This window comes from Anabrus simplex, chromosome 1 (assembly GCF_040414725.1).
Source record: "Anabrus simplex isolate iqAnaSimp1 chromosome 1, ASM4041472v1, whole genome shotgun sequence".
Taxonomy (NCBI): domain Eukaryota; kingdom Metazoa; phylum Arthropoda; class Insecta; order Orthoptera; family Tettigoniidae; genus Anabrus; species Anabrus simplex.
This window is the reverse complement of record NC_090265.1, coordinates 1,170,044,656-1,170,057,754: the sequence shown is the minus strand read 5'-3', so window position 1 is coordinate 1,170,057,754 and position 13,099 is coordinate 1,170,044,656. Positions and strand designations below refer to the sequence as shown.

The following is a 13,099-nucleotide window of genomic DNA, read 5'->3' as shown; positions in this document are numbered from 1 at the left end:
ACCGACTAAAACCCTAATGACTGACATAGATTTTGAACATGACATCCGAAACGCAACGATAATCGTTAGGACAATTGTGATCGACATCTGATTGCAATTAATAATCATCCGCCTTACCATCTTAGCCTACACTTACATATCAACATTACGATCCCAACATTCACTCATGTAAGAGCATTATAACCTTAACATCATCTTATACTAGGGCATTACAATTTCAGCATTTGCTTATATACGAGTGATACACCTCCTTTTGCTTTATCTAACTTCACACTGGCATAAAACAATTAAATAATACGTTCCATGTGGCGATATCAAAATAAATCTTCATTGTCATCTCCCATTATTAAATAATCCACACAGCACAGCACTCTTCATTATTTCAACCACTAAATTTTATGTGAGCTAACCCACACATCGGTGGCACATCACGATATCATCCCCACGTTTTATTATTCATCATCATAATAACTATTACCATCACATTCACTTAATACACTTGAATTATTCATCAACATAATGACCACCATCATCGCAGGTACTTAATATATCTGACACTCACACCATTATTATTATTATTATTATTATTATTATTATTATTATTATTATTATTATTATTATTATTATTATTATTATTATCTCACGTTGATTCACACCAGTGTCATTACTCACAACATTACTACATTTGTATCACTTACCTGCAATACCAGGGTTAGCTTCGCGATAAATATGCTTTTTCTATGTTGATGTTGTTACATATGTATACATAGGCTCATGTTTTCCCAGCAATTACGGCACTACAACATAATATAAGCGATGTCGGAGTTATGTACTAACATAACCATTCATTCTCCCGCATGGTATCGTATCATTTCGAATGCCGAGTCGCCAAACGCATATGAGAATTCCTATATACCAAATAACATAATATCACGCCGCTCGAGGTGTAATTACTATTAAGTTTTGGCGAACTACTTCAGGACATGTACTACATATACACTACTACCTACATTAAAGAAACTAGTAACTAAAATAAAATACAAATGAATGTTGCATCAAATAAAGTACACACAGTAAAAAGACATTATTATAATGGAAAGCAGTTACTGACTTGAATGGCCAGGGTTATATAAATCACTGGCTTAAGTTATCCATCCCGGTAACCACTCCATCGTTTCAGCTGGACCTACTTGTACATAATTTAGCACTCCATATTCTCCTTTGATTTAGTACTTCCTTTTAGACTCATGCAGATTACACCTGAAAAAGGTTAATATTAGTTCTTTGACAACACACAGAGCCACTAGTAAATCAATTACGCATTTACTTCTAATTATACGAAGTTATTTACGATACGGACAATCTCTATTTTATATCGTACTGCTCCTTCTGTAATGGCTTGGCCTTTATACAATCATAAGCGTATCACCGTAATTTTAGGCCAGGTGCATTTGCTTAATTGCATATATATTCCCTATTAACTTCCTTTGCATACAATTTCTAATTTTTACGTATCATTTCCATACTACCATCACATTGACATTAACAATTAACAAGAATACTTTTAATGTTTTGCACAAGTCATAGAATAACAAAATTAGATACTAGATGTGGAACTCTATCTTAGGTGTTTACTTACATCTACTGACATCTAGATGTCGCTACCGTTCTTATTAACAAATATCGATATTTTATACTCCGTAACATTACCCTATGTGTTCAATCTTTGGTTTCGTCTTGTTTTCATACATTCTACATTTTACATTTGACTTAATTCTAACAGTATTTACACATATATACACGTTTTCTCCGCTTAGAGATGAAAGTGAAGTCCTTTCTTCACAATCACTTCATTGCGTATTCGACATTTATAAACCAGTCCTCGCCTAAACTGCTCCGGCGCCAGGTTTCTGGACCTCGTGCTAGTTGGTTTTGTTCGCGCTGTAGCATATGTCACCCATGTAAACGGCACAGTATATCGCTAGAAATCTTGTTTCTACCCGTCAGGATGGCTCGCGATGTTCCTAATCCTTTCCGTTTGAGAAAAACAGTACTCGTTTATGAATTCTGTATACGAAAAATTAATTCAACAGGCAATGTCAGAGATGACACTAGCCTATTGAAACAGTCTCTCAACCTACCTATTACCATACCTGAGTTAATTACGGACGAGTTCCGTGAGTCTTTGGCCGTGGTTCAAGATTAGTTGAATTTAACGCCATTCATGAGTTCTTTTGTGGGTCTGTGCCCTCGTATGGCCAATTAGCGCGGGTTAAGGGGCAGTTATTACATTACCTGAACAGAATTAAGGATTTGTTGCCTCTCGAATTGCCGGAAGTTGAGCGGCAGGAATGTCAAGCCTTACTAGTACAGTTTTCAAAAAAATTCGACAGAATCAGTGGTTTGCTTGAAGGGAATAAGTTGAATAATACAGTTCCTGAAGTTCAAATGTCTATCCCATCTGAAATGTGTGAAAGTGTTAACTCTAGTGCTGCATCTGTTGGTGCTTAAGTGTGCACTCTGACACCTAGTGCTGGTGTTCTGAGGTGACTAATGCTGCCCTGGGATCTTCTGTTTCATTGTCTGGATCAAGGACACCTGTAAGTCATTCAAATGATCTGTCTCCTTTGCATGTTGGTACCCGTACAAATGTTCCTGTGGTAACTGGTAATTCTGTTGTGGCTCACTGTCTGCCGTCTATGGTTAATCAGCCCAGTTCGGATGCAATGGTGCGAAACCACCCCTTGTCTTAGCGCCACCGGTATCAAGTGTTCGATTGGGTCGCATAACCCCTACATAACCGGTTAATGCCCCGATGGTCTCTCAGATTTGTGAGAACTTTCAGAAATGAGGTTGCCTACGCCCGTAACGTTGCAGGCTAACGTTAGTCCTAACCCAAACTGTACTACGTCCTTTTCACAAGGGCACCTGAATCATAGGTACGATGCCTCAGTAACCACTCTGGACCATTCTAAGCCTTCCCAGGCACCCCATACTCTTGGTTTACCCCAGATTTTCTCTAATCTGCCTCACCCGTTGACAACTGTGTTTAAGGGAGTTTCTAAATCTTCAGCTAACTCCGTTGATAAGGTTATTTCTTTCCTTCGGTTCTTAACTGAGTTCAAGGATCAGATAATAGTGTATAATCTCAGTAACGACCATGTATTTCAAATTCTATACCCGCATGTATCTGGAGCTCTTTCTGAGCATACTATCAGGGCCATTTCCGAAAGAAGGGTTGTAGATCAACTTCATGCACACGTGCTTGAATATTTCATTCCTGCTCGTGCCTTGTCTGCATTAGTGCACAAGCACTATTTCAGAGTACAACATCTCAACGAGTCATTATCTGAATATGTTCAAGATATGAAGCTCCAGGCTAAGATTTTCTGGCTCCACTATTCAGAGGCCCAGATATTTGCGAACATAATTGAAGGTTTCACCCCGAACTACAGATCATACCTGGCTCTTTCACCCCGACCAGCAATGTTCGCCCACTTGGAAGCCGTTAATGTTTCTGCTGAAGGCGTTCGATATGCTGACCAGTTACGCCTTGCATTAGCCCCACCTCTTATGAGCATTCTGTCTCCTCAGGATACTAAAACCATCCCTTCACCTTCTTCCAGCTTGCGTAAATCTCGTTCATGCTTCAGTTGTGGCTCCACGGCTCATCTCAAGCGGGATTGTCCCAAGGCTGGGACATTAGGCAATGCAAAACCTGCTATGAGTAAAGGCTCTTCAACCAATACTTTTTGCCGTAACTGTGGGTCAACTAGACATTTCTCTAGGCAGTGCCCATGTAACGCTTCTGGCTCTGGACCACCAGGCAATAGCATGTCGAGATGACTAACCGCCAGTTCTAATGGTAAACCCCAAAGCATGGCTTCTTGTCTTGTCAATCATGACTGTACCTTGGATGATTTACTTAATTCTGAAGCTAATGATAAAGTTTTATTGCAGCCAATGGCCATATGTAAATTTTCTACTCTTTACTATATTCATGTAAGGACTTTTCTCTTTTGCTACACTTATTGAAGTGGTATCGTTCACATATTTTCTCACACAGTTTGCACACGCATTCGTCGCTTGGATCGTGATATATCTCTTTTACGCATAGCTTATGATGGAAACCATGTACTGCCAGCCTGTTGATAGCGCTGCGCATGATCTTATTTGGGCCCATCCAGTCTCTGTTTGTCATAGCTTCCGTCACGTAGAACTCCGGCCAGATTTCTTCTCTTTTGCTTAACCTCAGATTTAGGTGAGCAGTGGCTTGGGGTGTCGATGGCACAGAGAGATATCTAAGGTCCTCGATAAGGAAAGGCTCCTGAGCTAGTTCATAAGCTAGTCTAGATGGAGATGTCTTAGAAATACCTAATATTCTTTTCAGGAAGGTAGCTTTCACTTTTTCAAGGGTAGTTATGTCAGATGTTGATAATTTGTCCCAGATTAAATCTATGCCATATGTCAGAATGGGTAGTATCTTTGCATGAAAAAGTTTCATTGCTGAGCCTATTGATATTTTGGTTGGGTCTTGTATATCGTAAATTCCTCTTATTGCTGCTGCTGCTCTTTCCCTCACATGTATTTTGAATGAGGATCCTGACGTTTGTAGAGTGATGCCAAGGTAGCGAAAATTATTTACTGTAGTTAAATCTACCCCTGCATATGAAATTCTATCTGTCGCTGCTATTCTTCCTCCTTTTCTGAAGACCATACAGACTGTTTTGTTCTTATTAACCTGGAAGTCGTTTGTTTTGGCCCATTCCTGTAGTCTGTCTACTGCGATCTGAAGGTCTTCTCTGTTTCTCGAACCTATTATCATGTCATCTGCGTAGGCATACAGCACTGTTGGCAAATTATCTGTTATTCTTGTGATGTCTTTTGTAGCTACGTTAAAAAGTGTAGGACTAATGGGGTCTCCTTGTAACACACCGTTTGTTTGAGTGATGGGGGAAGAGAGTGATACCCCATCATCTATTCTCACGCTATTATAGGCTAGAAGGTTATTTATTATAATCTTAAGTTCGTTATCTGCTCCAATCATGCCGTCTAATTTTTCCATTAATTTTGATCTGTTGAGCATGTCGAAAGCCTTACTGAAGTCAATGAATATAGCATAAAATTTTCCTTTTGGGTGCCTAAGTGCTTCTTGCACTTCATCTAATAAATTAGCGACAGCTTGTAGAGTTCCTCTACCTTTCCTGAAACCGAATTGTTCTTCTGGGAGATGATCATCTATTAGTTCGTTAAGTTTTTGATTAATGATTTTTGTATATACTTTCATGATGTTGTTCTCTAGCGCTATCCCTCTATACGAGTTTTCGTCATCAGGTTCTCCTTTTCCCTTGTATAAGATTTTTATGTAGGAAGTCCTCCAACTTTCCGGAATTCTACCTGTTTCTAGACATTTATTGAATAGCTTGGTCCAATAAGGTGCTAGCAATTGTAGAGTATCTTTTAGATTCTCGTTGTAAATTCCATCCGGACCGGCTGCTTTGTATTTTTTAGTGTCTTGAATTGTTCTCGTCACTTCATCTATTGTTATTTCTAGATTTTTTGTCGAACATTTTGCCACTTCTAGTGCTAATGTTCGTCTTCCTGTATTTAGTACATTATTAAAATGGGTTTCCCAATTATTCATGTTTATTTGATTCGATGGATTCATCCTTTTTCTCTTTAGAGCTACAAAAGGATCTCTTAAAGCTTCTTGGGCTTTCTGTTGTGCCTGCATTTCGGTATAGTTGTTCCTTTTCGATTTCAGTAATTGTTTATAGTTTCTTCGTTGTATCGCGTACGCTTGTAAGGTGATTGCAGTTTTAAGTCTTCTGGCTATATGTAGTAAGTTGAGCGTTTTTCTTCTTTCTATGTAGCATTCTTCATCAAACCATTCTTTGGACTTCCGAGGTTTCTTGTGGAACAAAGAATCCCTTATTATTCCATTGATGGCATCTAGAGCTGTTTCGAGATTACCTTCCTCGATGAGCTGATGAGTCTCTTCTATTCTTTGGCTGTTTTCCCTGAGTTTGTTTTCGTCTATATTTCTTGATCTTATGCGTATATTCTCTGTTTCGTGTGGAACCTCTTGTCTGATTAAGAAATGTGTCGATACTGGTAGATGTTTCCTTTGTGCGGCAATACCTTGATTTCTCATAATCTGATGTCTTATCCATTTAATATTTCTTCCTCGGTAGAAAATTAAATCAATGGTACTGGAACCGTTTGGAGCCAAGTAGGTGACTTCTTCGCTGTTATTGATTAGACGGTATCCTTCCGTGAGCAGCATTTCTAATACGATATCTGTTTTGCTAGTCTGTTTATCCAGACGACAATTAAAATCTCCAGCTAGTATAACATTTTTGTCCTTGTCAGTAAGTGCTAGAATTTTGGCTATTTGCTCGACAGTGTCTTCCACTTTTTTCAACGGACTAATATAAGTTCCTACTATAGTAATTTCTTCTGCTTTCAAGATTACTAAGTTTTCATCTATTATTGTATCTATCAGTCTACCCATTTTGTTGTTGTACATGCAGGTCACTCCTCCTTCTGGCCTTCCTCGATCCTTCTTAATTGATAGTGCGTGTTTGCTGTAGTAGCCTGGCGTATCCATCTTTTCTGTCAGCATTGTTTCTGTGATTATAATTATATCATGTCCTGCCCAAGGATTTTCTGGGATTGTTGAGAGCAAACCTCTTATTCCTTCAACATTCCATAAAATCAAGTCAAGTGTGAGGTTTCCTGAATCAGAGTTATCTTTTTTGATTAATGTATTCATTAACCTATTGAAATTTTGCGCCTTCTTGCCTTCTGTTTCGAAAACGAAACTGTCTTACTAGCACGCCGGCTGGCCAGAAAACTGGTTCCATGGCTCGTTCTTTTTCCGCAAGCGGGATGGAGATTTTAAAGGCTTTGAAATATCCTTTAGTTTGTAATTCTTCACAAGTTACCTGGTTTGTTATTCCTTGTTTTTGAAGATGTTCCTTAATTTTTTCTTCTGTAGTATCTCTGTGGAGTTTTCCTATGTAAAACCAGGCCTTTCTTTCTCCAGCTTTGAGCTCGCTATTGCTCATTGTTCCAATTATTGTGGGCTCATTACCCATCCCTTTCATTTTTCTGGTTTTATTATCTTGTCGGGGTGTTCCTGTGTTATTCACTTTTCCCATTTCCACATTCTTATTCGTTGTGATATCATTGATTTTGCAATGTGTATCCGTTTCTGCATCCTCTCCTATTGTTGTATTGTTCCTTTGTATTTCCAGGTGACTTGTTCCCTTTATAACTGATGATCTAGATGTTTGGGCAAATTCTGTGTTATTTTGCTGTGAAGTTGTAGATGTTATTGTAGTTAGTAGGTCAGTTTGCATAAGTTGTGTCTCCATTAAAAGGGTCATTTTTGTCATTAATGTTTCACCTAGTTCTTCTATTTTATCCTTTAATTCTTTATAATTGCTATTATAGTTTCTGGCGATTTCTGATTCTTCTTGCGAAGTTTTGCATAGACCATAGTTTTGAAGCCTAAAACGACATGATTCGCACATCCATAGAAGGTTTCCCTTTCGTGAGTTTAGTGCCTTGATTTCGGTTGCTCCGAGTGATGTGCATGAATTGTGGTACCATGAATTGCAGCCATCACATCCTATGGAGTTATCATCTTGTGTAAGTTCTATGGCGCATTTTGCGCAATGTTCAGTGTTATTTCCTTGTGTTGCTGGCATAATTAAACCAAGGATATATCGTATTTTAAGTATTGCTCAGCAAAATTATCAATAATATCTCATTAACACTAACAGCAATCCCAATAATTGCTCCCAGTCTGGCTCTGATGTTCATTTCTTGCAATCTTGTAGGATCTCTGCCATACCTTGTTGTAACCTACCGTATTTATGCAAAGAGGTAAATAGCGAACCTGTCTGCGCGTTACTAGACTCTGGGAGTAGTGTCAACTTGATGAGTGAGACCTGGTACGATTCTATGAAAATTGTTTGCAAGTTACCTACACTAGAACCTGTGCCCTTAACCTGCCATACTGCTAATTCCAATTCATTGAACATTGTAGAATCACTATAGGTCAAGATTAGAGTCCGTGATTTTACATGGAAAATGCCAGTAGTAGTGGCAAAAGTTTTATCCTGCCAGTTCATATTGGGTGCCAATTTTATTGTTAAAACAGGCATGATTTTGGACCTGCAGTTCAACAGATTCCATTTTAAATTTTGTGCGAGAACCTTTGAGCTGTGTGATCGCTCCCCCATTCTGCCTTGTCATGTTAACGCTGTTTCTGAAGATTCTGACGAACCCAAGCCTTTTGATTTTAATAATTTACCCGAAGAGCAGGCCAATCAACTCAAGAAACTCTGCGATAAGTTCCCTGATGTCTTTACCGACAGGTTAGGTGTCACCAATGTCTTAGAAAACAAAACTGAAGTTACGGATAACATACCTGTTCGCTCTCCATATCGGTTGTCACCTCCCAAAATGAAAGCCCTTAAGGCTATTATTGATCAAATGCTCGCTGACGGAGTGATTCCCCCGTCCAAGTCAGCCTATTCTCCTCCCATGTTTCTGGTCCCTAAGCCGCAAGGTGGTTATCGTCCTGTAGTGGACTATCGGATGCTGAACCGTAAGGTGGTCCTCCAATCTGTCCCCCTTCCTGATTTGCACTCTTGCTGTTCCTGGTTCGCAAATGCAAAAAATTTTACCACCTTCAATTTAAATCAGGCCTATTACCAGATACCTCTTGCCGAATAATCCAAGCATCTCGCAGCCTTTGCCACCGATTGGAACCTATAGGAATTTGAGCGCGTCCCATTTGGCCTGGCAACTGGAGTACTCGGTTACTGGATTACGTTTTATCTGACATTAAGTTCAAGTTCGTTTATAATTACCTTGACGTTTTGGTGATCTTTAGTGAAACCTTCGAGGAACACCTTGTCTATCTCAACGAAGTGCTTGAAAAACTGCGTAAAGCAGGCCTAAATCTCAAGGCCACCAAGGTTTCCTTCGCACAACCCCAGATGTCCTTCTTAGGCCATATTGTGTCGGGGAGGGGTGTCTCAATCGATCCGTCTCGTACTGCCGCCATCCAGAATTTTCCCACTCCAAAGGACGTTAAAGCTGTAGCCAGATTCATTGGCATGGTTAATATTTTTCGAAAATTTATTCCCAATTTTGCTGAACGGGCAACCCCATTAAATGCCTTGAGAAGAAAAGATGCCAAATTCGTATGGGGTGATGCCCAACACGAAGCCTTCACGGATTTGGAATCCGCCTTATGTAACGCTCCTGTACTGGATATGCCAGACTTTTCTAAACGCTTCATTCTTCAGACTGACGCCTCTTCCTCAGGCATATCCGGTGTTCTTCTTCAGGAATTTCAAGAAGGGCATCGTTCTATTTCTTATGCTTCTCGTGCCCTGAATCCTGCTGAGCGAAATTATTCCATTTATGTATTGGAAGCTTTAGCTGTTGTCTTCTCCTTAGAACGCTTCATAATGTACCTGGAACATCTTCCTTTCGATCTGGAAACTGATAATCACGCGTGTTGAGTTGGGTACTGGCCAAGCCGCGAAGAAGAGGTCGTCTAGCACGTTGGGCAGTGCGCATCTCAGCCTTCCAATTTGAAGCCCGTCACATTCGTGGTACGGAAAACTTTGTGGCTGATGGCCTCAGTAGGATGTTCTATCCAGGAAACTCTGACCCTCAATCAGAGCCTGCAGACCCCTCTCCTGAACAAGTATCAGCCTTTGTCAATGTAGTTCTCAATGACTCTCCCTTCCTTTTCAAGGATATAACCAAACATCAAGACGAAGATGCTGAGTTAAAATATTATCGACAAGATTAAATCCGGTGAGTATGTTAATCCTACATCCTTAAGAATGGTGTATTGTGTTGTCCTGCTTGCAGTCGCAGAGACCACAAAATTGTAGTCCCAACTTACCTGGTCCCGACTCTCTTCAAATATTTTCATGAATCCCCAGTGGGCGGTCATATGGGCGTTTTCAAAACGATAGAGAAATTTCGTATGCACTTCATTTGTAAATCCATGGATAGTGAGATCCGTACCCTTGTCAAGTACTGTAAGACTTGTAACATCAGTAAACCCGCCCCGAATACTCGTCTAGGTCTCTTGTCTTCCGAGCAAGCTTCTCGCCCAATGGAGAAACTTTTCATCGTCTATATCGGTCCTTCCCGAGATCTGGGAGTGGTCATCGTTTCATACCTGTGTGTGTTGACATCTTTTCGCGTTTTACGTGGCTGTTCCCCATTCGTATGGCTAGCGCCAAACCCACCATCTCGTCCTTAAAACAGATTTTTGCTTCGTTTGGACCCTGTCAATTTTTGGTAAGTCATAACGCAAGAGACTTTACTTCTGTCCATTTCCGGAATTTCTGTTTTGACCTATCCATTGCTCATGTAACCACTATCCCGTATTACCCGAAGCCAAATTATGTTGAGAGAGTGAATACCTGCGATCTGCCATTATCGCTTATCACTCCTCAGACCACTCCAAATGGGATTCCTCACTAAATTGGTTGTCGTTTGCATTTAACACTGCTGTCCATGAAAGCCACAAGCAAACCCCTGATTCGTTAATGTTGACTTTTACTCCAAATTCTCCTCTATCTAATCTGTGGTCAATTAATGATCTTCTGCCCGACGATGCCAGCCCAGATAAGATCCGAGCTAATTGGCACCGTACACGAAAGAACTTGAAGGTTTATTACGCTATGGTCCAGCGTAATTACAACCACGGGCGAAGGCAGCACGATCTGTCTGTGGGTGACCAGGTGTTTATAAAAACGCACTTTGTCAGTAGTGCTGCGGACCATATTATCAGTAAGTTGGCCCCCAAATTTCGAGTTTCCTGCACCATCTTAAAGTTCCGTACAGCGGTGACAGTATTGGTGAGCGATCCCGAAAGGAAATGATCAGCAGAGTCCACCTCTCCCAGGTGAAGGTACCTTAAGTCCGGTAGGGAGGAGTAAATACAATTGTTGGTGACCATGTAGATTTAGTTGTAATCTATTTGTAAGAGTTTAGTTATAAGACAATGATAAGTTTATTGTAAGGTATTTATAGGGTTTTTGTTATAAGGTAATACATTTTGTTGTAAGTTAGCTGTAAGTAATTTTGTAGGTAAATACTTTAGGTATCCTCTAGTGTAATGTATTTAGTATTATAAGTTAGGTAGGTTTTAGTTTAGGCTCACTGCTTGGAATTTATTCCCTTATTTTCAGGCTTAGTGTAAACTCCTGTAGTTTCCTTTCACCCCCACCGTAAACTTGTCAAATGAATGAATTAGAGATAGTGCTTACCCCGGCCGTAGGTGCCCTGATATCCCTGGTGTGCAAGGGAGAGCCCCTACTGCATACTTATTAAGCCATCCATTGGGTGACTCCTCGCAAGATCTTTGAGCCCAGCAGCATAATTTTGCCTCAGTATTCCCCTGTCTGCTGCGGTTTATTTATGTTACAGTGGCTGCACTGACCAACTTCTTCTGGCGGCAACCTAAAGTGCCAAGTTGGGAGGCACACTGTGTGTCTCGGGCGCTACCAACCGGCACCACAATCCTGTGACGTACGTCCTAATGGAGGCAGTCTGACTCCACGGTATCTCATCCATCTGCTTATTTGGTGCAAGATACCACTGGACTGCAACTTACCTAGCTACCTGGTTTGGACTGAAATTGAATGGAGGCTGGCGGCAAACGACCGTGTCGGCAGCCACATCATCAGCAAGCAGTGGAATGTGTTTATAGAAGCTTTTATTTGTAAACCTTGTTAAGTAGTCCTACTGTATTGTCCCCGTTAAAATTGGCATTATTGTGAATATTTTCAGCGAGTGGAAAGTAAAAGTTTTATTGTCTGCTTGGAACTGCAGCGTGTCATTTGGGGAGTAGTGGCGAGCTAGGAAACGAGTTTTTTCATCGTTCAGAGGGGTGATACACGGCCAGGACTGTGCCAAGGTCGAAGTAAACCACGTGACTACCGCCGCACGCGCGCAACTCACATTCTGGATCTGGAATAGTCTGAGCCAATTAAATGAGACCATCAGCCAATTATCGTTCTCGTTGAAGATCACACCTCCCAGGCCAATAAGATAGAAGGCCTTGTTACGAGTAAATCGCTCTCTCTGAACATTCTTCGCTGTGTTGCTCCCTGAATATTCTTCGCTGTGCTGCTGTGTGGGACACTATGTTATCGGACCACGTGGAGAAATAATTTCCAGTTCAAGTCGACGCCCGTTCTGCCAGAATTTAGCGAGATAATTAGTGAATTTCTATGGAATAAAACACGCCTTAAGAACCAAGTTAAGTGTGACTGTGTAGACGAGCTATTAATATTCGACGTGTGCTTGTGCAAAATACTTAATCTCGTCATCTCAGTTACAGCTCGTGACCGGAATTCTACGGAAGTCGTCTTAGAAGAACACCTCAAGATGGACAATTCCACAACCACCGACAACACAACTTCACCGAGGGACACCTGCTACAGAGGCTCCATGGAGCTGTAAAATGTGAGGCGTATCTGGTAATTGGAAGGAGACTGACCGGAGGAAAATGCTGGAATAATTGACTGTCGACGGGAATCGAACTCCATCTAAAACTTGAGTACCTTTTAATTTAATTTATCTGTCTTACCTTTTTTACAACTAGAGGTCTTTCTTCTTTAAGTCGTAGATCTATTAGTTTGTTGTAGTTAGAAATATTTCATTTTTTCCACTTCTTAAGGTGTCGTGGTAGACTAGGTACGTGTGAATGAAATTTTAAATCTATTAGAGTAGACATGTAGGTTGTCTTTGAATGATTTCCCATGCTTAGGAGCTTTATACTTAATAATCACTGTCCACACGATAAATCTACTTCCCTTGTAATGTTGAAAGTTACTGGACTGAAATGTACATGTACATTTTGAGTGAATAGGGTCGAACCTAGTGTCTTTCAAGATCACTTGTTGTATTTATGATGAAGCCATCTAATTTTACGATATTCCATGAGGATCAGTAGATGTAATAATCACTTAAATAATAATAATATTGACTAAAGATCGGGTAAAACAGAATTAAACGCTCGTGAGCCATAAATCTACAGTAGAGTCCT

The 13,099-nt window shown here is 40.4% G+C and overlaps 1 protein-coding gene across 1 annotated transcript in view; it reads left to right on the top strand.

Annotated features, from left to right (window-relative positions):
• The window catches only part of LOC136858154 (transmembrane protein 39A-B), a 406,589-nt gene extending 394,176 nt beyond the window's left edge, over window positions 1-12,413 (top strand). Inside the window, exon 12 of the mRNA XM_067137490.2 lies at window positions 12,386-12,413. Within this exon, the coding sequence (XP_066993591.2) occupies window positions 12,386-12,398 (13 nt within the window). The 3' untranslated portion in view covers window positions 12,399-12,413. The remainder of the gene's footprint in view (window positions 1-12,385) is intronic.
• The last annotated feature ends 686 nt before the right edge of the window (window positions 12,414-13,099 follow it).